Here is a 26745-nt window from a genome sequence, read left to right as displayed (position 1 = left end):
TTCCATTTCACATTTTCCAGGATCATGGGGTCACTCTGAATACCAGCTGCAGAGAAGATGTTATTGCCTAAGAGTAGTCTTAGACACACCCCTTGAGGAGTTTCTAGTGTCATGTATGATATTCAGAAAAGTGTGTGGATTTTTGCAACATCCCTTGCCAAGAGGAAAAGTAAAATTTCATTGACGAGATTTCCTTTTAAAGACATCAGCAAACTTTTCCTGTGGTGAAGGGCCCTCCCCTTTCCACCTGCCCCCTACAAAGCTGACAGAGAAAAAAAAAGAAAGTGAAATTTTAAAAATGCGGTGTCCATGGAACTGTAAAGCGTCTTTGGAGCTGGGGTTCTCTTGGGCGAGGCAGTGTCCATGTGATTTCTTTCCATTTCTCCCAAGCGGGAGGAGGCTGAATAGAAGGAATGACCCTCTCTCTGTAACCAGTCCTTGGGGCTCCTGTGAAACAGATCTGCTTGCACCCTTAACTCCCCCTTTTCTTTTGGCTGGAAGGCTTGTTAGGGTTTGTGAGAGAAGTTTCAGGACCTTGAGTTTGAGAGGGGACCAGGGATGTGACCTGAGTATGACAGATGGTAGCTTCTTGTATTGAGATGCTCTTTTGGCCACACGTGATCTGGGGCTTGATTACCAACTGTAATTCTGCCTGATACAGATAACACTGAGGGAAACTTCTGGCTGAGTGTTTATGGAACTGGCTGTGTCTGGGACTGAGCTGAGTTCCCTCTTTCTGGGGTCAGCTTCAGAGATTAGGCCTGTGGGGCAGGAGTCCTTTGTTGAGGTTGCAAGATAAGAACTCTGGAGACACACAGTGCTGGCCTGTGCTCCTGGCCCCACCCTGGCATGTTCGTTGGTATCGGAGTCAGGCAAGCCTGGTTCAGGCTGGGGACCCCAGTCCAGGATGGTTGCTGGGAGGGGAGTGGCCTCTAGCCTTCTTTGAAGGGAGAGGGATTTTAGTCTACATGCCATAAATTATAGATATTCCTCCTTCACCTCCACACAGGTGACCTCACAAATACAGAGCTGTTATTTCCATCCTGTCCACTCCTAGCCATTCCCTCTCTGGTACCCAGCCTCACTTAGTGTTCTCGTGGGGAGATAGAGCAAGGTTCAGCCTCTGATTTTGCATTAAACTGGCCGTGAGGTCATGGAAGGAGGAACCACGTAAGCTGTGTGCATGGGAATTGCTCCCTGCTGTAGAGCCCTCATGGGCTAGGTCTGCTCAGGAGGATGGCTGCAGACCCAGAGAGAAAAGGGTTTTGACGTTGACCAGCATCCCCACCTTCTCCATGCCACATGGCTGCAGAGCGCCGTGGGCAGAGGAGCTTCCTGGAATTAGGATTTCTATCAAACTTGCATATAGGAGCACCTAGAAATGTTACTTTCATAGTTAAAGACAAGCAGAGTTAGGAAAGAAACTTCTCTAGAACACATTGTGACATGTCCATCATAGGAGGTCTGGGGGTACAGACTCAAGGAGGGCCTGTTGGACGATTGCCCCCCAGCCCCCATTAGTACCATCTGTGAAACCCTGGATCTTCTTGTTTTTGTAACAAAGTAGACACTGATTATGCATGACTCTTTAATATTGGGGAGCTGAAAGTCTCAAAACATAAAAAAAGTGTTTTTAAAAAGTTTAAGGTGTAAAAACATCAAGCAGATAGATGAACTAAACAAATTCTAAATAAAAAAGGGAAATTTACATGTGTAGGAATGTGTATCTTGTCTCTCCTTAACCTGACACAACCAACTCCTGGCTCCTTTCAGTAGTTCCTGTATTGCTGTGTTCTCTACATTTAAATATTCTACAGCATTTGTGCAATTTTGCTACTGATTACTCTCCTAAGAGCCTTACGGTCTGGAGTTCATCTGGTCTGCTGATTTCATGGTTCTTAGAGAAACAGTTTTTTCCTCATACTTCCATGTCATGAGGGCCCTGCAAGGACAATCTCAACAGCCTTCTCCTCTGTAGCTTTGTCCCCGAGAGGAGAAGGACATGATCTGTTTTGTCATTTCTCCAGGCCTGGCCGAGTGGTGGCGAGAGCTTGGAGTTGGATGGATTTTTAAAAAATTAATTTGCGTTGGAGTATAGTTGATTTACATTGTTGTGTTAGTTTCAGATGTACAGCAAAGTGAATCAGTTATATATAGACATATATCCACTTTTTTTAAGATCCTTTTCCCATATAGGTCATTACAGAGTATTGAGTAGAGTTCCCTGTACTGTACAGTAGGTTCTTATTAGTTATCGATTTTATATGTAGGAGTGCGTATATGTCAATCTCAATCTCCCAATTTATCCCTTCCCTGCCCCTCTCCCCCTTGGTAACCATAAGTTTGTTTTCTACAGCTGTGACTCTTTTTCTGTGTTATAAATCAGTTCATTTGTACCACATTTTTAGATTCCACATATAAATATCGTGATATTTTTGTCTTTTTCTGTCTGACTTACTTCACTCAGTATGACAATCTCTAGGTCCATCATGTTGCTGCAAATGGCATCATTTCATTCTTTTCTATGGCTGAGTAATATTCCATATTGTGTGTGTGTGTGTGTGTGTGTGTGTGTGTGTGTGTGTGTGTGTGTGTGTGTACGTATACACCACATCGTCTTTATCCATTCCTCCACTGATGGTTGCTTCCATGTCCTGGCTGTTGTATATACTGCTGCAGTTAACATTGGGGTATATGCATCTTTTTGAATTTTGATTTTCTCCAGATATATGGCCAGGAGTGGGATTGCTGGATCATATGGTAGCTCTGTTTTTAGTTTTTTTAAGGAATATCCATACTGTTCTCCATACTGGCTGCACCAATGTATATTCCTACCAACAGTGTAGGAGGCTTTCCTTTCCTCCACACCCTCTCCAGCATTTATTGTTTGTAGATGTTTTGATGATGGCCATTCTGACCAGTGTGAGGTGATACCTCATTGTAGTTTTGATTGGCATTTCTCTAATAATTAGCAACATTGAGCATCTTTTCACGTGCCTCTTGGCCATCTGCATGTCTTCTTTGGAGAAATGTCTATTTAGATCTTCTGCTCATTTGATTGGGTTGTTTGTTTTTTTGAGATTGAGATGCACGAGCTGTTTATTTTGGAGATTAATCCCTTGTCGGCCGCTTCATTTGCAAATATTTTCTCCCATTCTGTGGGTTGTCTTTTTGTTTTGTTTACGGTTTCCTTTGCTGTGCAAAAGCTTTTAAGTTTAATTAGGTCCCATTGGTTTAGTTTTGTTTTTATTTTCTTTTTAAAAATTATTTACTTATTTATTTATTTATTTATTTTTTAACATCTTTATTTGAGTGTAACTGTTTTACAATAGTGTGTTAGTTTCTCCTTTACGACAAAGTGAATCAGTTATACATACACATATGTTCCCATATCTCTTCCCTCTTGCGTTACCCTCCCTCCCACCCTCCCTATCCCACCCCTCTAGGTGGTCACAAAGCACAGAGGTGATCTCCCTGTGCTATGTGGCAGCTTCCCACTAGCTATCTAATTTACATTTGGTAGTGTGTATATGTCCCTGCCACTCTCTCACTTCATCACAGCTTACCCTTCCCCCTCCGCATATCTAGGAGGTGGATCAAAAAAAGATCTTCTTGCAATTTGTGTCAGAGAATGTTCTGCCTATGTTTTCCTCTAAGAGTTTTACAGTATCTGGTCTTACACTTAGGTCTTTAATCCATTTTGAGTTTATTTTTGTGTAAGGTGTTAGAGAATGTTCTGATTTCATTGTTTCACGTGTAGCTGTCCAGTTTTCCCAGCACCACTCATTGAAGAGGCTGTCTTTTCTCCATTGTATATTGTTGCCTCCTTTGTCATAGATTAGGTGACCTCAGGTGCGTGGGTTTATCTCTGGACTTCCTATCCTGTTCCACTGACCTATATTTCTTTTTTTGTGCCAGTACCATACTGTTTTGATTATTGTAACTTCGTCGTATAGTTTGAAGTCAGGGAGCCTGATACCTCCAGCTCCATTTTTCTTTCTCAAGATTGCTCTGGCTATTTGGGGTCTTTTGTGTTTTCATACAAATTGTAAAATTTTTTGTTCTAATTCTGTGGAAAATGCTATTGATAATTTGATAGGGATTGCATTGAATCTGTAGATTGCTTTGGGTAGTATAGTCATTTTCACATTATTGATTCTTCCAGTCCAAGAACATGGTATATCTCTCTATTTGTGTCATCTTTGATTTCTTTCATCAGTGTCTTATAGTTTTCTGAGTACAGGTTTTTTGCCTCCTTAGGTAGGTTTATTCCTAGGTGTTGTATACTTTTCTTTTGCAATGGTAAATGGGATTGTTTCCTTAATTTCTCTTGTGGATCTTTCGTTGTTACTGTATAGGAATGCAAGAGATTTCTGTGTGGTAATTTTATATGCTGCAACTTTACCAAATTTAGTGATGGGCTCTAGTAGTTTTCTGGTAGCATCTTTAGGATTTTCTATGTATAGTATCACGTCATCTGCAAACAGTGACAGTTTTACTTCTTCTTTCCCATTTGGATTCCTTTTATCTCTTTTTCTTCTCTGATTGCTGTGGCTAGGACTTCCAAAACTATGTTGAATAAAAGTGGTGAGAGTGGACATCCTTGTCTTGATCTAGTCTTAGAGGAAATGCTTTCAGTTTTTCACCATTAAGAATGATGTTTGCTGTGGGTTTGTCATATATGGCTTTTATTATGTTGAGGGCCAGGCCACGTTGGGTGAGAGCTGAACAGTAGATAATCCACTGGCCTAGGCTGATTCTGGTCAGCAACGGGAAGTCCCACTTCATATCCTACTTTAAAGCTCTGCCAGGAACACACAGTAAACTTTTCCTTTGTATTGGTTAAGCCCCAAGAACAAGTACCTGTTTGGGGAACTGAAGTGAGCACAGACAGGTACAAGGAAGCTGCACTTTGCCAACCAGATTCTATACTGTCTGTCTCCAAACTTAAAAGACGCAGCAGTAACCCAGAGCTGGAATCTCAGGGGAATGGGTAATGCTGATGGAACATACACACACATCTAATATGAAACACACTTGTATCAATATTAACATGCAGAATCCTATATTGAGGGGTATTTTTGTAGTCCAAAGGTCTGGGCTCAATCCTAATTTTACCTCTTTGGAGTATGACTTTGAAATATCACCTAACAGTGTTTTGAATTTCTTCATTTGTAAAATGGGAATATCAGGCTTACTTATCTCAGTGGGTGGTTATGAGAATCAAATGAGGGGATGTATATGAACTGATATGTGTTAATAGTTGCTAACAATGATATACTTCCTATGGAATGTTATTTCTTGAATCTTATATCTTTCTAATACATCCCTAGACCTGTAAGTTACAACTGGTTCTTTTTCTACTTGTGCAACAAGTGAAATCTTGTATTGGGTTCCTCTAAGTATGAATGGGTTCTTGGAATCACCCAGTTTTGTAAAAGATGGCTCAAATCTCTCTCTTGTCATTTGCCCAACAGTGTGCCATGTAAAAAATGTGTGGTGGTTGGTAATGGAGGAGTTTTGAAGAATAAGACGTTAGGAGGAAAAATTGACTCCTATGATGTAATAATAAGGTAAATATGTCTTCTATTTGCTAACCTGGAATTGTTTCAAAAGACTACCGTTTCCTGCTTTAGTACCACTGTGTTTTAAAAGGAAGTAGAGTCGCTGTAGTATGTTTAAGTACATTACACATTACTCGAGTTGTTGGCTGGAATAGGCCTAGATTTCAGGTCATTTGTTTAGCAAATATTTATGAAATCCCCTTAATATGACAGGCACAGTCTTGCTCCCCATGGAGCTTACGTTCCAACAAGGGGAAGAAAACAGTAATTAAGTAAAGAAATGTAGTAATAAATGCCATGCAAACAATTAAAACATGCGTGATAGAGAATGACCGAGTGGCTGTTTTTGAACTGATGACTGTTTTGAAGGGGAGACATCTAAACTGGACCTAAGAGCACACAGTACCGGCCATATGAAGACTAGGGAATACAGACAGAGAGGATGTTTACTGCAGGTCTTCAGGAGGGTATGATGCTAGGTTTAAGAGCATCAGGAAGAAAACCAGTGAGGTTGGAGGGCAGCAGGCTGGGGAGGTGGTGCAATTGTCAGCTGAATAGGTAGGTAAGGAGCAGGCTGTGTAGGACTTTGTAAACTACAATTAGAGCTTGCGTTTTATTTTAAGTATAACAGAAAACTTTTGAAAATTGTTAAGCAAGAGAGGAACTCTATCTGGTTTATGTCTTTAAAATACCCTGGTGATGGCATGGACAATGAAACAGGAAGGACAAGCTGTGGAAATGAAGAGGCCAGTTAGGTTGCAACATTTGGGTAGAGAACGGTGGCTTGCAACAGGATTGTTATGGCGTGGAAGGAGATAAGGGGCTAGACTGAGGCATGTTTTAGAGGTAGAGTTATCAGGATGTTCTGATGCATTAGATGTGAGCAGAGATGGGAATAAAGGAACGCAGGATACTTCCTCCTGGGTTTTCAGCTTAAGAGATTGGCTGGATAGTGGTACCATTCATTGAGTTGGGGAGGACTAGGGTAGGAACAGGTTTAGAGGAGAATCAAGATTACTGTTTGAACATACCAGGTTTGATATGCTTATTAGATTTGCAGTGGATAAGTCAAGTAGGCAGTTAGGTTAAAATCTTCATTGCAAACAGCCTGTAAGTGGTACTTAAACCATGGACTGGGTGAGATTTCCCAGGGAGAGATAGAGAAGAGGGCCCAGGACTGAGCTTTGAAGTAGTCAAAACTTAAAGGTTGAGCAAAGAAAAAGGAGTTAAAGAGTTGGAGAGGATCCACCAGTGAGGTAGGAAGAAAGGCAGGAGAAGGTGATCACAAAAGCCAAGAGAGCACAGTGTTTTAAGACAGAGGGAGGTTTCAAGCATGACAAAGGCTGGTGAGAGGTCATGTAAGATGAGGACAGAGTTCACCATTGGACTGGCAAGCTGAAGCTCAGTTACTCTTGACAGAAGATTTGGAGGCACGGTGCGGAGGGAGAAGCCCAAGTGGAGTGGTTTGAGGAGAGAATGACAGGTGAGAAAGTGGAGAAACCAGTAGAAGCAACTCTTGAGAGAAATTTCACTGTGGAGTTGAGAAATGAGTCACTGGAGATGATTATGGACTCAAAGGAGATTTTCTATTTTGTTTCCTTTTATAAAGATAGATTCTAAAGCCTATTAGTAAACTGATGGAAGTGAATAAGGAGGTTGGTGTGGTAACAAGAGAGGATGGGGTCCAGAACACCAGTGTGGTTATCTCCGCAGTGGAAGGGAAAGCTGGGATTGTGGTTACAGCTACCAAGAGTCCCATAGATGTAATGGTGGGGAAATGCAGACATTTCAAGTTCCGTTTTCTCATTGAAAGGGTGAAGTCAGGTCATTGTCCAGGATAAAGTTTGTGTGTGTTGGGAATGGCTATGAATAGTCTTCTGAAGAGTGGGAAAGCTTTGCGCTGGGCAATGCATTAGGATGACCTGGCAGTGCTTGGGCGTTTTGCTGGGTTATAAGCTGAGGGTTTCTGCATAGCGTGGTCACCTTATTTTCTGTTGATTATTCATTTTGAGGAAGCTGTGAAAATTTATCCACAAAACAATGTTGAAGCACTCACAAATTTCTTTATAATTGTCTAAAATCTGGTCCCCTAGAACCACGCCAGGCCCTTGTGGGAAAATGCCATTAAAGACATTATGAAAGTCATTTCAGGTGTTACTAAGGCTGCCTTATATCACAGTCAGTGGCAAAGGGTCAAACAGTATTTACCTCCTAGGGGACAGTGTTTTGGGAACAGTGCATTCCTTTCATAGCACACCTTCATGGCGTGTGCATAAATAGTGTATGTCTAACCTTGGCTTTGAGTATCCACAAACCCAACACTGGATCCTTTGTGGTTCTTTGGTTCATGCCAGAGATAGTCATTCATTTGGTTGTGCTTGGGTATAAATATAGCAATTTTGTTGTTACTTTATTTCAGAGCACAACAATTTTGGTGGGTTTTCAAATCACCTTAACTGTGACTCTTGCCTGTCAGTCACTGAGACACACGTCCACCTGCTACATGATTGTGTAACCCTGGGCAAGTAACTTTATCTCTATGTACATGGGGGCCCTCATCTACAAACACACAAGGGGTTTTGTCTGGATGTCCTCCCATGTCTCTTTTAGCTTGAGTATTCTGTGGTTTTATGTTCCCATTTGTTTCATTTTGTTTTCAGTTCTTCTGGAGGTAAGAATGAATTATCGGTGTCCCCACAGTTAATTTTCAAACACAAATGAATGTTTCTGCCTTTGATCAAGTAGCTGTTTCACGAAAGGGAGTTACCTCCTTGGCTGTTACTCGTGAAGACTGACGGATTGCCGTGTGGCTTTAGAGCCCTGGCTACACAGGGCTGACGATGTTTGTCCAGCTCTGAAATCTCTGAGGACTGTGATGGACATGACCCATACTGTGCTTGGTCTACATTATCTTGTGTTTTACTACCCACAGAATGAATAATGGTCCTATTTTAGGACATGAAGAGGAAGTTGGGAGAAGGACTACCTTCCGACTTTTTTATCCAGAATCTGTTTTTTCAGATCCCAATCACAATGATCCTAATACTACGGTGATTCTCACTGCTTTTAAGCCGCTTGATTTAAAGTGGCTGTGGGAATTGTTGACAGGTGGCAAAATAGTAAGTTGGCAAAATTGATCTGGCTTCCAATTACCTTCATTTTTTTCTCATTAAAAAAAAGAGACAACAACAAGTTGTATTTTCTATTTTCTTTATTTCAGAACACTAATGGTTTTTGGAAGAAACCAGCATTAAATCTGATCTATAAACCTTATCAGATCAGAATATTAGATCCTTTCATTATCAGAACAGCAGCTTATGAACTGCTTCATTTCCCGAAAGTGTTTCCCAAAAATCAGGTATGTATTTTCCTTTGCACAATTTCAAACTAAAGACCTCACTGGGGTGGGACAGAGGGTCTTTGGGGCTCTTGGAAACTGGATGAGAACCACGAGTCGTGAGGTGGGCTTCACTCATGTCTGGGTTAGTGAAATCACATATCTTTGGATTTTAGCTTTATGTTTCTCAGGTTGCAAGGAAAAGAACCTTAAGTGTGTGTGGGGTTCTGCCATTAATTAATTAATTAATTACTTATTTATTTTTGGCTGCATTGGGTCTTTGTTGCTGCCCACTTGCTTTCTCTAGTTGCGGCGAGCGGTGGCTACCCCTCCTTGGGGTGCGCGGGCTTCTCATTGCGGTGGCTCCTCTGTGTTGCGGAGCACGGGCTCTAGGCACACAGGCTTCAGTAGTTGTGGCATGTGGGCTCAGTAGTTGTGGCGCACAGGCTTAGTTGCTCTGCAGCATGCGGGATCTTCCTGAACCAGGGCTTGAATTGGCAGGTGGATTCTTTTTTTTTGGCGGTACGCGGGCCTCTCACTGATGTGGCCTCTCCTGTTGCAGAGCGCAGGCTCTGGACGCACAGGCTCAGCAGCCATGGCTCACGGCCTAGCCGCTCCATGGCATGTGGGATCCTCCCGGACTGGGGCGCGAACCCGTGTCCCCTGCATCGGCAGGCAGACAGACTCCCATCCCAACCACTGCACCACCAGAGAAGTCAGTCCCTTTTCTGCCCTTCTGGAGCCTTTCTGGGGTCTCCCTCTGCACGTCCAAGTGGCTTATCTTTCATGACCTCCTCTTCAGTGCTCTGTAGGGAGGAGAGTCTTTTTTTTTTTAATATTTATTTTTACTTATTTATTCGGTTTCACTGGGTCTTACTCATGGCATCCTGGCTCCTTAGTTGTGGCATGCATGTGGGATCAAGTTCCCTGACCAGGGATCGAACCTGCGACCCCTGCATTGGGAGCACAGAGTCTTATCCACTGCGCCATGAGGGAAGTCTGAGAGGAGAGTCTTTTTTTTGGGGGGGGGGTACGCGGGCCTCTCACTGCCGTGGCCTCTCCCGTTGTGGAGCACAGGCTCCGGACGCGCAGGCTCAGCGGCCATGGCTCACGGGCCCAGCCGCTCCGCGGCATGTGGGATCTTCCTAGACTGGGGCACAAACCCATGTCCCCTGCATCGGCAGGCGGACTCTCAACCACTGTGCCACCAGGGAAGCCCAAGGGAGGAGAGTCTTAATGGGGGTGCTAATAGGCTGGCTGTGTGCAGAGTAGCAGGACTGGATTCTTTAATTCTTTTCTTTAATTACAAAAAATTTTTTGGCTGCCTTGGGTCTTCGCTGCTGCACGTGGGCTTTCTCTAGCTGCAGCGAGCGGGGGCTTCTCTTGTTGTGGAGCACGGGCTCTAGGCATGTGGGCTTTAGTAGTTGCGGCACGCGGGCTCTAGGGTGCATGGGCTCAGTAGCTGTGGCACGTGGGGTCTAGAGCGCAGGCTCAGTAGCTGTGGCACACAGGCTTAGTTGCTCCACAGCATGTGGGATCTTCCCGGACCAGGGCTTGAACCTGTGTCCCCTGCATTGGCAGGTGGATTCTTAACCCCTGCGCCACCAGGGGAGTCCCTAATTCTTTTTAATTATAAGGAATCTCATTGACTCTGACTCTAGCAGCCCTGTTTGTCTACATTCCCTAGGGAAAAAATACTCTTTAGACCCATACAGTGGCAGGCTATGTTTTTCACTTGAAGCTTGAGTAACTGTGTACTGTGATATCTCAACTGAAATGAGGCTTTTCCTTTTGTAATTGGGTAAAATCCAAAGAAATAAACACATATTTTGTATCTTTTCTTCAGGATGATAAAGAAATTCTAAAATATTACATGCTTAAAATCAAACAGCTTTTACAAAGGAGTAGTTTTTAAAAAAGGAAATCATCCTTCTTTTCTCTTCTCTCCATAACTCAGATTATCTCCCAAGCTTTATTGCCTTTTATATCCTTCTAGACTCTTGTCTTTCCATTTACAAACACAAGCACTTTATTTAAAGTTAATTTTTATTGGAGTATAGTTGCTTTACAATGTGTTAGTTTCTGCTGTACAGCAAAATGAATCAGTTATACCTATCCATATATCCCCTCTTTTTTGGATTTCCTTCCCATTTAGCTCACCACAGAGCATTGAGTAGAGTCCCTTGTGCTATACAGTAGGTTCTCATTAGTTATCTATTTTCTCTCTTTTTTTTTTTTTTTTTTTTTTTTTGCGGTTGCGGGCCTCTCACTGTTGTGGCTTCTCCCGTTGTGGAGCACAGGCTCCGGACGCACAGGCTCAGCGGCCACGGCCATGGCTCATGGGCCCAGCCGCTCCGCGGCATGATGGGATCCTCCCGGACCAGGGCACGAACCCGCGTCCCCTGCATCGGCAGGCGGACTCTCAACCACTGTGCCACCAGGGAAGCCCAGTTATCTATTTTATACATAGTAATTATATATGTCAATCCCATGTCCCAATTCATCCCATCCCCCCTTCCCCCCTTGGTATCCATGTTTGTTCTCTACATCTGTGTCTCTATTTCTGCTTTGTAAGTTCATCTGTACCATTTTTCTGGATTCCACATATAAGCTATATTATACGATATTTGTTTTTCTCCTTCTGACTTAACTTCCCTCTGTATGACAGTCTCTAGGTCCATCCATGTCTCTGCAAATAGCACTAGTTAGTTCCTTTTTATGGCTGAGTAATATTCCACTGTATATATGTACCACATCTTCTTTATCCATTCCTCTGTTGATGGACATTTAGGTTGCTTCCATGTCCTGGCTATTGTAAATAGTGCTGCAGTGAACGCTGGAGTGCATGTATTTTTTTGAATTATGGTTTTTTCAGGGTATGTGTCCAGTAGTGGGATTGCTGGGTCGTATGGTAATTTTATTTTTAGTTTTTTAAGGAACCTCCCTACTGTTCTCCATAGTAGCTGTATCAATTTACATTCCTACCAACAGTGCAAGAGGGCTCCCTTTTCTCCACATCCTCGCAGCATTTATTGTTTGCATAGACTCTTGTCTATTCATTTACAAACACAAGCACTTTTTGTTTGTTTAGTATAATTGTGATTATACTATAGATACTGTTCTGCTATTTCCATTCTCCATTTAATTAACCCTTCCCCTATTTATAGACCTTTAGTTTTATATCCAGCTTTTATCCTCTATAGGTAATGTAGAAATGCATGTACTTAGAGATTTCCTGCACACTTGTGTGATTTCTGTAGGAAGGACATCTGAAAGTGGAATTCCCAAGTCCAAAAGCATAAATAGTTTGAATTTAAACCCTATTTTGTAGTAATTTTGAGGGGAAAGGACAGCTTCTGAATGTATATTTTGTGACTTTTCAGCTCTTACTTTCCTATGTGAAGTAAGATCAGATTTGTTCCTTGATTTTTGTTTTAGGTGGTGCACAGGAAGACCCTGGTCTTACTTAGAGATGATCCTAGAACTAGTTGTAAGTAGACTGATGTTCTAGTAGGACACAGTGTCCCAGAAGCCAAGGGAGGGACACAGCTGTATTTCAGAGAGGTCAGCTATGTCAGATGTGGTCCTAGAAACATGGAGGTCATATTGATATGGACAAGGATAAGAAAGAGAAAGAAAGCCTGACTGAACTGGGTTAAAGAGAGAGAACATGGGACACAAGTGAGTGGAGGCAAAACTTTAATGGAGTTTTGCTAGAAAAGAAAGCAGAGAAATGGTTGGAAGATATAGGTTCAAGAAGGTTCTTTTTTAGTTTAAAGAAAGATAGATGGTATGTTTGTGTGCTGAAGGGGATGATTCAATAGAGGGAAATATTGATGATGAAGAGAAATTGTTGAGAAAAGAAATGTGATAAAATAGAGTGCACGAGTGGAGAGGTTGGCCGTAGGTAGGAACAGGGACATCTCATCCACATAGGAGTGAGCACTGAAAATATGGTTAAAGACGAAGGTAGATTTGGAATTGGGAAGATGCTATAGCTCTTGTCTGATCGATTCTGTTTTCTAAGAAAAATAAGGATTAAACTCACAAAGTAGGAAGAAGGGTAGAGCTGTTGGATAGAAAGGTATGAAATTGTCATCTTGAAGAGCAGGAATGGCAACTTACTAGGGGAGTGAACTGTAAAATCGATAGCTAGTGGGAAGCAGCTGCATAGCACAGGGAGATCAGCTGGGTGCTTTGTGACCACCTAGAGGGGTGGGAGGGAGGGAGATGCGAGAGGGAAGAGATATGGGGATATATGTTTATGTATAGCTGATTCACTTCTTTATAAAGCAGAAACTAACACACCATTGTAAAGCAATTATACTCCAATAAAGATGTTAAAAAAAGACTTAAAAAGAAAAAGGCTGTTAGGCTTTCAGACAAATTTGCTTCCTGGAGTTTATCTGATTTTATTGTGCTGCTTTGATTTTTTTTCTTTTTCTCAAAATCATAATTAATCATATGTAATTTCCATGGGATCTGTAAGAAACATTTAATCAAAAGAAAATCTCCTTGAATTTTTGTATTAGTAAATTTAAGATATATCTTGTTTTTGCCTCTGAAGGCCATCCAACGAGAATGAAAACTGAATGCCAAGACCCTTCTGCCGAACGCCTGTTATACTGTTTTTCAGGATATATGTACATGTGAAGGGGGGGATGCTTGGTTTCTTTCTTTTTTGTTAAAATTTAGTTAAAATTATAATCAATTTAAAAACAAAATTGAGATTGTGACTTTAATCTGTATATACATCTAGAATCTTTGTTTTCTAGTCAGATCATTACCATGGCAATTTGTTATTGAAGTTACTTGATTAAAGCCGTCTTTCCCTAGAGCTAAATTATCAGCATTATAAAATAGAACCATTTTAAGGCTAAATTACTTGAATCCTTTTAGCATGATCTTATCCATTAGTGAATTAAGCTGTCCTTACGTTTCATACGTGGGTTTAACATTCTCGGGCTTTGCTTTTTCCACAAGTTGGTTGACTCGGTGTGTTTTTTAAATACAAGGCAGCAGCATCCTTTTCCTTAAAGGCTTCATTTGATAGCTGTCTTCTGGACTAGTACTGCAGTTAAGTGATACCTGAGAGACTTTCTAAGATTTCAAGCAACACTTTATATTCAGAGTTAGGATATTAACTGTTTGGGGCTTGAGCCTTAGGGCATGACAAGGATTTAACTGAAGTATTTCTGTCCTGATCAAATGTTCAGAAGATGCTATTTTATAAGATTAGGTCACCCAAATGTTTTGGAAACAGGTACCGTGTTTGGATTTTTTCCCTAAATTTTCATTTCCTCCCCCAGAAACCCAAACACCCAACAACAGGAATTATTGCCATTACGTTGGCATTTCACATATGTCATGAAGTTCACCTTGCTGGTTTTAAGTACAACTTTTCTGACCTCAAGAGTCCTTTGCACTACTTTGGGAATGCCACCATGTCTTTGATGAATAAGGTAATATATATATATATATATATATATATATATATATATATATATACACATTTTGGTATAATCTTTGATCTTTAGAGTTGGAAAGCTTATATTCTCCCTTTTCACCCTGTCATTTTACTGAGGGAACAGGTTTTGAGGGGTTGATGGCCTGATAAGGGTTTACAGAGATAGCAAGTGCTGAAATTAGGACTCAGGTCCAGAGTTCTTACTACAGCAGCAGTTCCCAATCTGTTGGCCTCAGACCCTTGGGAGAAACTCATCAAACCTATACAGGGACCAAGCCTTACCCTAGATACTGTATCATATTTGCACTATTTGAATAGATAGAAACCTGCTGTTTGAGATATTTCAAATTCACCTAAAAGCATGGCCATAATCATACGAATTATTTTCATGTAGTTTTTCAGTTAGGTCGATGACAAGTTCCATAACATTTTAACTTCATGAAAGAATCTTCATGGTCAGAAAAGTTGTAAACCTTTATACTAGATCATTCTTCTCTTGAGTGGGGATTAATGGTGGATTTGATCCATAAGATTTTGACTTTAATTGATTAAATGGGAAGGAATTTCCTATTTCCCTAATTATAACTTAGATTAGTGGCACAGTGATAGGATTAAAATGTTACCTGTACATTTTAAATATTGAACTGTGAATGATTTGCTGTTAAGTATATGGATATAGCCCATGACATGAAACCAGTCCCCTTAAATCCTCATCCCTAAATACTATATAAGCTGAAAAAGTGATATTATTCAGGTTAGAACTTAACACTTTCAAATTCTGGTTTCTAGATTTATACCATAATTCAGTAGACTAGAAGATGATGTGAGGGAGCCTCTTATGTGGTGGTTTAAGTGGAAAGAGTGGGCTTTAGGGAAAGCTCTGGCACAAGAATGAGCAATGAAAAAGAAATGAGAAAGATAAGTTAAAAGTCCATGCAACTTATTACTGGAGTTTTTAATTAAGCTTTTTAGCTACAGCGTATTCTATTGCTGCTGCTGTTAACATCTTGAGATTGGGATAGATGGTGATTTTATTTTATTTTTCTTCTTTAGAATGCATATCACAATGTGACTGCAGAGCAGCTCTTTTTGAAGGACATTATAGAAAAAAACTTTGTAATCGACTTGACTCAAGATTGACCCTACAGACTCAGAAGATGATGCTAACAGTATTAGTTTTATTTTTACACAGCAATTTTTAGTTTATTTTTAAATATGTTGGATGTACTTGTCAAGAAATTATGTATATTAAGTCTGTTGCTGCCTGGTGCTTCATAACCACCAGCTTAATTTCTGTGAATATATTTAATTTATGGAAACCAAGACATGCTAAGATATCAGGGAGAGTGAATTTTTCATTGCATTGTTTTAAAAATAAGCTAGTTTTCTGAGGTGTTTTTAAGTATCTTTTTATAGTTACTTCATCTTAGACTTTTTAAGGGATGTGACTTCCTAATAAGTAAGGGGATTTAGTTTTACCACAGCAGATTTTGAATGTGACATGACATTTGAGAGGTTTATCTGCCTCCTGTAAATTGGTGGGGAGCTGGCATGCTGGAACCACTTCAGGCCTCTGTATCTCTCTCTGGATAATTGTTTGGTTCTTTTGTTCTACCTGAGGAACCTGACTGGAATCTTAAACCAGACCCTAAGCATGGATGATTAGGGAAATCTAAGATCATACTGGCTTAATTAAGCATTTTTTTCTACAGTTAAGTTAAATCATGATCATGATGAGTAGTTTGGTAGAACTAGGCAAGCTCAAGAAGGAGAAAATTCTTAAAACATTTTTTGCCTGGTTTAATTTATTCATTAAAATTTCGAAGTTTATTGGAAGTAAATTAGGAAAGACAAGACATGAATGAGTAAACTTTAAGAAGAGTCAAGCTTTTTCTGGATTTAAACGGCATTTTCATGAGAAACCAATTGTCCACATGATTAAATCGCATCTTCAAATGGAAAGCTTACCTAGGGTGCACCAGAGAAGAGTGTTGTGGATTGCAAACAAGCCAGTTGGACAAAAGTGGTGAGCTACTCGTCTCCCTTTTCATTTTAATGTCTGACTATAACCAAAGGCTATGGGGAGGGAGGGGGGGGGACAAGGGGTGAAGAGAACAGTGGAGGTTATAAGGCTGGAATCAAAAGCTGTCAGAAGAGGTAGGAATGGCAAGAAATGGCATCTTTTGAACAATAATTATCACTGGGAGACAGTGATAATTATCACTGACAAATAGCCTGCATCTCTAAAGAGAGTGTATAAATATTAGATCAGAAACAGAAATAAATAAGTGACATACTTGAAAGTGGTGTAAGGGGGACAAAACTAGTAGCTGATTTAACCCAGACCTAGACAATAAATATGGACTCCGTTCTGTTAATCCCAGCATATGTTTGCACCGTACCAGTCTCGTTTGATTTTTCTGGTAACTCCTTCGAGGTGGAAAAGGCACAGCTGTTCAATGTGATCTTTCCCTCATACCACACACAGCCATAGGCTGCAGCTGGGCTGCTGAAGCTGAGTTTGATGTAAAGTAATTCAGGCTTCAGAAAGGATGGCGCTGGCTACAGAGAAAGTCAATGTCAAAAACCAATGGAAGGAACTTCCCTGGTAGTGCAGTGCTTAAGGATCTGCCTGCCAATGCAGGCAACACGGGTTCGAGCACTGGTCCGGGAGGATCCCACATGACGCGGAGCAACTAGGCCCATGTGCCACAACTACTGAGCCTGCACTGTAGAGCCCGTGAGCCACAACTACTGAGCCTGCACGCCACAACTACTGAAGCCCACGCGCCTAGAGTCCGTGCTTTGCAACGAGAAGCCACAGCAATTAGAAGGCCGCACACCGCATCCAAAAGTAGTCCCTGCTCACCGCAACTAGAGAAAGCCCCCGCACAGCAACGAAAACCTAACACAGCCAAAAATAATGAATTAAAAAAAAAAAACAACCAAACCTCCAAAACCCCCCAATGGTGGCATTTTCAAATGTTACTGTAAGTACTATAATATTGGCCATAAAAATCTGATCTTAAAGTTGAGGGATCTGGCATTTTGCATGGTATGAGAAAGGTTACAAACCTCGAGGTTGTTTTATTTAAGCAAAAAAACAAAAACAAAAAAAAAAACCTCAACAAGACATATATACAATTTATTAAAAACACATGAACACATTAAAATCTCACTATTTATACATCCTAAATTCTAGCAACATATACAAATACTGAGTGACTACAGTACATGCCGAGGTAAGAAAAGTACATTCTGGGAGAATATCACTGACACTCAAGCCATTTTTATTTCCAATACGTATTTCAATACATGTTTTGTTTCTACCTTTCCCAGTGCCAAAAAAGAAGAGGAGGAGATGAGAAGAAACTAGTCACAAGTTGGATTAAATGAGAATTGGTGCCACAGTTGACCTAAAAGTATCCAACTCTTCCTTAGATTTTTGCAGTTTAGGGACTTCAAGTTCAGAACTGAAAGGCAGAGCCAGTAGGTAATTTTTTTTTTTTTTTTTAAATAAGCAGAGCTTCATTGATTTCTCTTAAGAGGGGCTGAAAAGCTTTTATTGTCCCACCTAATCTATTCATTCTTTCTAATTGTATTATCTGACATGGTGTTTCTGTAACCCTCTTGCTCTCCAGGTAACAATGTGGAGCCCAGGGAAAGAAGTTCAAGCTTTATCACATTCCATAGAATTACAGCCACATTCATATTTAAACGAGCTCATTTTCTGCTCCCTCCAGTTCGGGGGGTGGGGGGGGTGGGGGGGTGGGAGGAGGGCAAGTGTATACATAACATCCTAATTTCAGTTACTGTATAAATCCTCTGCTCGAACCATTTCAACAGCGAATAAACCCATTGTTCAATACAAAGTGCAAACAGTGAAACGTGAACTTAAATAACTGGGCTAGACCCTGCATACCAATAGGATCTATTTAGATTTACAGCTTTCAATAAAATATAAATCAGCATTCACAATATCTTCCCTTTAACTGTGCCAGTTCCTAAGATCAAGTAACAGCGAAGCCAGTGTAATTTTATGAAACCTTAAGGGCCACATTTCCTGCACCACTGTCTGATTCTACTTTTACAACTGCATTAACAGGAAAGAATTTAATCCAATAAGCCACAGTGAGTTGTCTTTTTACATGTTTCAAGCAAAGAATAAAAATTCCAAGGGAATTTTGTAAAAAAATGGTTACTTTCACATTTTCAGTTGTTATTTGATTGTCTCCAAAGCTGTATATATAGCAGACATAGTAACATTAGAAAAAAAAAAACCAAAAACCCAAAACAAAACTCTAATATGAAAACATACGAATTAAAAGAAAAAGTACAAACCAGTACAACCCTTTGTATCAGGCTCAGCTCTTCATTTGGAAAGTAAAATATATAATAGTAGTAAAAACTAGGTATTTTATAAAAATTATTGGTAGTTCAAGAACAGCACAGTGGCAATATATGAATCAAGTCTTAAAACATGCATTATTTAAGAAAACATTTGCTTCTCAAAAAAAAAGTTCTATGGGGAAACAATCAGATACACACAAAAATAGCAAGCATCTTTGGAAAAATGAGATAGTTACTGAAATCATTTCACTTAAAGCTTCAAACAGGCATATGATTTGAGAAAAAGTATATTTTTGTATACTAAGGATGAATAAAAAAATAAAGCAATTGGTTTACTCTCTTCCCACCTGAAAGGGGATGACTGCATTAATACATGTGCTTTACACATTCATAGGTTTTAATAAAAGTTCAACATCTGTGCTTTTTGTTTCAAATATTTTGAAACAAAATGTGTATTGGTTTTTCAGTGAATAAAATTATGCCTCAAAAGTCTGTTGGAAAAAGGAAAAGCCACTGAAAATAAGACCAACAAAATCATACAACTAGAAGGCAGGGAGGCTGTAGAAATAGGCAGTTCTGTTTTGAAGCAATGTTTTACAATACTGATAGACTCACTGAAGCAAAAAATGAACACTGTACATCATTAGTCAAATTTAGCATATTCTGCCATCATCTGGTGGCACAGGCTAAAAGAAACGACTAGAACCTGATGGGGAAGTATATTTCAATATTAAGTATGCAAACTAAGGTTTATATTGATTGATACAAGAGGGGATGCCAAGTTTACATATTTTAATCCTATGGTCAGCTTCCATATCATCTTACCAGTCTAAAGACTTTTAAAGGTGGTTTCTACACTAACGCTAATAAGCTGCACATGGTTTCTATTTCAGTCATTTAAACTAGTTCTGGGCAAATGGTGACAAAGAAGTTGCCCAGAGGTATCAAAAACAAGACAGGAATTTTCCCTTGCTAGGATGCTGAAACATTTGTTCCCTAAGGTATGATATAAAGGACTGCACCCCCTACCGCACAGATGCCATAATCACACAGAGCTGAAGAATACATGCTGGGTTTACATTTCTTATAGTAGTTTACTGTGGAAAACAAGTATTTCTTTATTCGACTAAAAACAAGTTACCTTGAGATTCAAAGAATAACCTGTATACATAAAACCAAAGAGGACAAATTCGGTTACTTTTTTTGGTGGCAGGGGGTGGTAATTTATATGACTCCCCAGGAGTCATGATTTTGCCTTTCACCGTGATAAATATAAGTGGGTGTTGTTTAGTGTTCACTTTTAGAAACCCTCAACTTTTCACAACTCTCCTAGGAAAAATTCCATTGCAAGTAAAAGTTCCGGGCGGAGAATCTCCTTTACAACTTATTAAATTTGTAAAGTTGTTCCTGTTTTCACATGGAAACATTAGGGGATCTGAAATAATGGGGTTGTTAAAGCAAGCATCACCCACTGAAAAAACTCAAGCATTTATAAACACAAGAACGGGGCTGGCCGCCAAGGGCCCCGGGTGGAACAAGCGGGGATGAGGCCAAGTTGTGTGCTATGAAATGTTAAAGCTCGTTAGGGTGTCAGAAAGTGAAAAATCACTCTGCTCACTACAGGTCAGTTTCCCAGCTATAGCTCTTCCTAAGGAAAGATGGATAAGTATATACGACTGCAATCAAAACAAGGATTATGTCACTATTTTTTAAAAAAAAATTCAAAAAGCAATATAGGAATAGAAGAGGAAGAAGTCATGATAGTACCCACCTTTCACAAAGAGCAGAATTTCAAGCCATCAGACATTTTATAACAGTACCATGCGTTATTGCCAGAAAGGCTTACAGAGCCATCTCGAGTTCATCAATGTAACTGCAGCATTGGTAATAAATACTCTCAGTGATTTTTAATTTCTCTGAAGTGCATAGTAGGGAGCTTTTTCTGTATAAAATAGTGTTTTACAGTAGTAACAAACAGGATATTTGAAATTTAATAGGCAAGCAGTAACTGTGCTACAGTAACACTTTTAAAGCAAGATGGCAAGATTAGTAGTTTCCTGTACCTCGGTCATCACATTTCCCCCAACCACATCCGTGACAGATATGTAATACGTTCTATATATTACTACCACTAATACAGTTTTAAAAAGGCCATGTGCTTTAAAACGATGCTTTGTAAGAGCAGCATCACCTTCAAAGGATTTCCTTAAAAACACCACACTCACCAGCCCTCCCTGCTCCTGACGCTCCCTGTGCGCTCTGTGGCACTTGGTACACCAATTCGTCTGCGGCACTTGCAGCCGGCTTCCCACCTTTGGGCGTATCGTACTGGGCCTGGGCTGAGGAGCAGCTGTCAGTCCTGGAGAGAAGAGTGTTGTATGTTCCCACTAGAGGGGGAGGTTGGTTCCCTGCAGCTTTGAAAGTGGACGCTGAGGGCAGGCCAACCGAAGCTGTGGGGTGCCCGGACATATCCATGACAATTGGGGTTGCGTACTCGGGCCCAGTAACCGGGAGTGGTTCAGCATAGGCATGATAGACTTCCTGCACAGGGGAGCTGTAAGGGTCTAGGTCAGCATAGCCTGCTTCTTTGCCTTCCTCTGGTTTAAAGGTAGATCTCTGATGGAGTGTGCCAACAATTCCTCCCACAAGTGGCTGTGCATACTCTGTGGGTATCGCAAAACACAGACAACAGAAAAGTTATCTCATGAGGCACGGAGCCTATAATTCAGGGTGGCAGCTGCAGGCTTGCACCGAAAACAAACACCCCTTTGTGGCACTTTTGTTATCAATGGAGACTGATGGATTTTCCCGCAAGAACTAACTTCAAAAATTAAAACTAAAGACGCTACCCTATAACTCATGGTAGTAAGTCGATGTGCCAGAAAGCTTCATTCATGGAAGTCTGCATAAAGAGTATATATGTTCTTCAGATTTATAGACAGTACTTCATTGGAAAATAAATATTCCATTACTGAAATACTATTCATCTTGGAAAATAATTTCATAGATTTTTTTTCTTTTTCAAATATTAGGAAATGTTTAAAATATATTCTAGGTTAATAGGATAAATACTGTGAGGCCACTGTGTCTTTCTTGCTCTCCTTTTAAAAACCCCCAAACGCCCAATGAAACCAAATGAAATTTCAGGTAAGCAGACAAAATACCCAAAGTTTTTAGAAATGAGTACCCCAATTTTGTGGATAAGAACATTTAAGACACAGAAATGACTCTCTCGAGGTCATTTAAAAAAGTGGTTCTATATTTGGAAACTAGCTCATCTCCTATACATGAAACAGATAAAAGGTACTGCAAATCTCACAGCTTTACAGTGAGCGCAGCAGCTTCTCCTTCCCATGGTGGCTGCACTAGTTACCTGCAGAGTCAGCCTGCAGCACCGTGGTGACTTCTCTAGGACTCAAGTGATTCACTTCACTACTGCTGTAGCGAACTGGGGTTTCCTCGTGCTCCACTGATTTGGCAGGAAGAAACTGCTTCATTCCTTTCCACCAACCTTCATTGTGATCGTAAGCAAAAGAGACCATTACATAGAAAGCTACGTCTGAAATGATAACAGTATATGAAGGGAGAAATCCTGTTGCATTTAAGCCATTTCTATAACAAATATTTATACAAACCAGCCTTTGTGTTCAAGGTTTTTTGGTTTCTTTGGTGGTGGTTGTTTTGTTTTTTTGTTGTTCTGGTGGTAAAAATATACGCAACATAAAATTTCCTATCTTAACCATTTTTTTTTTTTTTGGCTGCGCTGCACGGCTTGCAGGATCTCAGTTCCCCGACCGGGGACGGAACCGGGGCCACGGCAGTGAAAGCCTGGAGTCCTAACCACTAGGCTGCCAGGGAATGCCCGGAACCATTTTCAATCGAACAGCTCAGTGTTATTAAACACATATTCACATTGTTGTGCAACCCTCCCCACCGTCCATCTCCAGAACTTTCTTCGTCTTGTGAAACTGAAATTCCATACCTAGTAAACCGTAATTCCTGATTCTTCCCCTTAGCCCCTGGCAAGCACCACTCTACTTTCTGTCTTTATAATTCTGAGTACTCTTAAGTATCTTGTATGAATGGAATCATATGCTATTTTTCTTTTTGCGACTGGCTTATTTCATTTAGCATAATTGCCTCAAGGTTCATCCACGATGTAGTATACATTGCAGAATTTGCTTCCTTTTTAAGGCTTAATATTCCATTTTATGTGTATAACCACATTTTGCTTATCCATCTATTGGTGGACACCTGGATTGCTTCCATGTTTTAACTATTCTGAATAATGCTGCTATGAACATGGATATAAAAATATCTTTTCAAGACTCTGCTTTCAATGCTTTTGGGTATATACCTAGAAATGGAATTGCTGGTTCATATGGTAATTCTATTTTTAATTTTTTGAGGAACTGACAAAAAATTCTGTTTTCCACAGAAGCTGTACCATTTTACATTCCCACCAACAGTGCACAAGGGTTCCAGTTTCTCCACATTCTTGCCAACACTTGCTGTTTTCTGTTTCTTCCGATTCTCTATTTTGTTCCTCTCTTCTCTAATCTTTATTATTTCCTTCTTCCCAATAGCTTTGGGTTTAGTTTGTTCTTCTTTTTCTAGTTCCTTAAGTTGTTCAAACTTATTTTTTGCTTTGATAAGACTATCCAATGCAAAGCAGAACACGGTAGAAATCTCTATCAAAAGCATATACTGAAGCGAATCACTGCTATTATAGTGCAGCCAGATATAGTTTGTTATAGCAGTGGTCTTTAATAAGTTTAAAAAATTCTAAGATCAACCCTGCGGGGGGCGGGGGGACGACAGCGAGAAGTAGCAGCCCAAGACCTGCCCCCATCACTGCTCTTTTCTACCCTCATCACAGTGAACTCTTTTGACCCCTAACTCATTCCAGTGGTGAGAATGGGAAGTGGGAGACATGCCCGCAGAAGGCCCCTGGTGTCACCTGCAGCAACCTGCCACCTGCCACAGAGAGGAGGAATTCGGAAGATGACAAGTCATGGCAGAGATAGCAGACTTCACTGACTCGTAAACCGCTGAACTCCACTGCAGTAAATATCCACAGCAGAGTGACACGCACATACACACACAGCGTCACCAGGACGGCAATCCTCTGCTTCTTACCTAGTGTTCACGTAAAGCTGGTCTCCTCAAGACCGATACATACATGGGACAAACCAGACAAGTTTTCCAAAAGGAAAAGAACAGAGCATGTGTTATGAGAAATTCTTACTTCCCATTTCATCCCTTACAGACTAGAGATTTTACAGAAAAGTAAAAATGATCAGAACGGAAGAGGAATGCCATTTTTCTAACAGTGCTGGGGAGTTTATGTGGGCCTGAAAATGGCTTTCCTCTTTCACTGCCAGCTGGAGGGCAGGGGCTTCCCTCTGATGGAAAGAGATGTAAAGCCAGAAATTACCTGCCCGGTCCCAGTAAGGTAAGTCATAGGTGCCTTCAGCTTTTTTCTTTCTGGAAAAATACAGAAAAAAAAGTTAGCAAATAGAGTGAATTCACTAGTAAGAAAGCTCTGAAACTGCAGGATAAACACCAAAGTTAATAATTAGTCAAGAGTACACATTTCTACTTGCTGATTTCCCTGGGAGACCTCTGTCACTTGACTTTCGAAGTTGCCACTGCTGAGGCTAATGAATCCGGACTCTCAATATTAAACAAATATCTTCTGAGACAGTTATCTTGTTACCCAACTATTTTCCACTCAAATGGATAAAGGGATAAAAAAAAAAAAAAAAAAGACTTAAGTCTGTAGACAAAAACCCTGAATCAAATCAAAGACCCAACCCTGACACGTGGATTATTATGGGGAAATCATGTTAGGTTTGTTTTGGTTTCAAATACAAATTTCACAAATCAGTCAATTCACAAAGTTCACAGGACACAACAAGAACAAAACACCCATATTTTCTGCATTGTTACTTTTTTTTCAACTCACTGCTTTTTTTCTACAGTCCTTTGCCCCTGAGAAGTTTAAAGTGTCACACACCCTTAACTGCATAGACCTGATTCCTCCACCCTGCCCAAGATAAGCCAACGCTGTCCCTAACGGTGAGGGGACCGAGGGCCACATGTGCAACGAAGAAGGTTCTTTGACAGCCTGCTCCTCAGAATTCTGACACATCCTCCTCTGGAGAAACTTCTTTCCCTCCCCAACATTAAGAATTGCTGTCTACCGTGAGCCTTTTAAAAAGAAAAAAATCAAGCACACAAAAGGACATTTTCTGATGTACACCTACTTAAAATAATGCTCTGCAAGCTAAAGAGAAAGCAGTTGTTCTAATGTTGTAAATGAGGAAAAGAGGGTTATGTGACTTGCTGAAGATCACAAACGGGGCTTTCTCAAAGAGCCCAAGCTATGTGCTTTTCCTACTTCGAAACATTCTTCTCTAGTATAAGACTGTTTTTATTATTGATACTAAAAGCTCCCTCATTTTAAAGTCTGGCTGTATTTAAAATATAATACTTCATTATTTCGAAGTAAGGTATAGCGTAAAATTTGTGGACGAGATGGTAGGTGCTGAAGCTGTCCAAGGGTTGTACTAGAAAGGATTTCATATTCTTGAGCTCCAGTGACAAAGCTGCAGATGATTTATTCGTTACACGTAAAGTACTTAGAAAAGTGCCCGGCATGGGTTAGGGATTCAGTAACTTGCAGCTGTTTTTATTACTACTTTTCTCCTGGCTATTTTCCACAAGCCCCTTAACGGCACTTCCTCTTTACTCCTTGTCACAAAGCCAGTCGTCAGCAATTTCATCCACTACGCTTATAGAACTAACCGCAATTCTGCAGCTCAGACCTTTTGTCCTGAACAGGCTCGTGGTGTTCCATCTTGCCTCTTGGGAGTCTGAATGTCCAGAGTCCTTTAAACGCCATCCCAAAGTGAGCTCAGGTCTTGCTTCCTGCCTCTCAACAGCTCTACTCCCCTGTCCTCACCCCCACACCCTGGGGCTTTAACCGCAGAGGGTTAGACTTGAACTGCCGACTGATCAGAGGCTGCAGCTGCTAACAGCACGGGCTCTGAAGCCTGGACCAAATCTCCACCCTGCCGTGTGCTGACCAGGTAACCTCGGACAAGTTACCTGTGCTCTCTCAGTCTCACTTTCCTCTTCTATAAAATGGGATTTATAACAACACCTGCTTCACAGGTTGTTTTAAGGATTAAATGAGTTAAAACCTGTAAGGCATTTAGAAAAACGTGTAAAACCAGCATTTCATTTTCTATGAAACTTTGCTGTTGCTGCTGTTCTCACCACTACTACTGTTGCGGTCCGGTTCCCTGAAAGCATCGTGAACTTTCCTTCCTGGACTCTCCCAGAGCCCTGTTCCCTCCTCCTAAGTTGTCGGTTCTGCACAGACAACCCCCCAACACCAGGAATCCGGGACCCACGCCTCCTCCAGCTTCCTTCCACCTGTGGAACACACTGTGGTTGGTACGGTTATGATTCCTACTCATCTTGGGTGAAACTTACAGGATTTAAGCTATTTAAGACATGTTAGGTAGTTCAAAATGGAGTCCCGGTAGCCAACACGAACTTGCCTATGAGTTGTTTTGAAACATCCACTGTAGGATTGCCAGTGTCCTCGAATGATAAACTGAGAATATTACTTTAGACAAGAAGTTTGATGGCCCATGTATGGCACAGGAACAGACAGCAAGTGAAGGAGTCCAGACTCCTCCCCTGGGGTAACAGTTACTCCTTAAGAGGAGACCACTGAACCAAGTGACCTGAAGGATCTTGGCTGGAGGCCCCCATGCTGCTGAGAGCTGTTCCAAATGGATGCCGCCTGAGGCCCTGCTGGAGCCGGGGTGATTTCCCACTCTCACTTGTCATGTGCTGCTGTTGGTGCTGAGATGCCTCCTTCAAGGCTTCTCCTTGGAGTGGTTCGTTTACACCCTCCTCCCCTGCCCCCCACCCCCACTTTGCCTAATCTGTGTTGTGTGCTAATTATGTGTAGTAAACCGAGTGACTCGTGAATTGAATATTGGCTACTG

At 40.9% G+C, this 26745-nt stretch overlaps 2 protein-coding genes across 33 annotated transcripts in view; one reads left to right on the top strand and one right to left on the bottom strand.

The window, feature by feature from the left end:
* Window positions 1-16754, top strand: part of ST3GAL6 (ST3 beta-galactoside alpha-2,3-sialyltransferase 6) — a 78790-nt gene extending 62036 nt beyond the window's left edge. For 13 of the 29 annotated variants that reach the window (XM_059064859.2, XM_067034843.1, XM_067034842.1 and 10 more), the window contains 5 exons: window positions 5478-5573; window positions 8497-8683; window positions 8785-8922; window positions 14211-14363; window positions 15422-16224. In XM_059064859.2, the coding sequence (XP_058920842.1) occupies window positions 5478-5573; window positions 8497-8683; window positions 8785-8922; window positions 14211-14363; window positions 15422-15508 (661 nt within the window). In that variant the 3' untranslated portion in view covers window positions 15509-16224. Of the gene's footprint in view, window positions 1-5477; window positions 5574-8496; window positions 8684-8784; window positions 8923-12339; window positions 12392-14210; window positions 14364-15421 lie in introns of all 29 variants that reach the window. The other 16 variants (XM_067034836.1, XM_067034844.1, XM_067034847.1 and 13 more) reach the window with 5 other exon arrangements.
* The window catches only part of DCBLD2 (discoidin, CUB and LCCL domain containing 2), an 856719-nt gene that overhangs the window by 4364 nt on the left and 825610 nt on the right, over window positions 1-26745 (bottom strand). For 2 of the 4 annotated variants that reach the window (XM_067034824.1, XM_067034822.1), the window contains 3 exons: window positions 24156-24205; window positions 22092-22229; window positions 20944-21381 (listed from right to left, as the gene is read on the bottom strand). In XM_067034824.1, the coding sequence (XP_066890925.1) occupies window positions 20944-21381; window positions 22092-22229; window positions 24156-24205 (626 nt within the window). Of the gene's footprint in view, window positions 1-8781; window positions 9708-17500; window positions 21382-22091; window positions 22230-24155; window positions 24206-26745 lie in introns of those variants that run through there. The other 2 variants (XM_067034823.1, XM_059064847.2) reach the window with 2 other exon arrangements.

This window comes from Kogia breviceps, chromosome 5 (genome assembly GCF_026419965.1).
Source record: "Kogia breviceps isolate mKogBre1 chromosome 5, mKogBre1 haplotype 1, whole genome shotgun sequence".
NCBI lineage: Eukaryota > Metazoa > Chordata > Mammalia > Artiodactyla > Physeteridae > Kogia > Kogia breviceps.
Note: the sequence above shows the minus strand (reverse complement) of the source record. Positions and strands in the feature narration are given on the sequence as shown.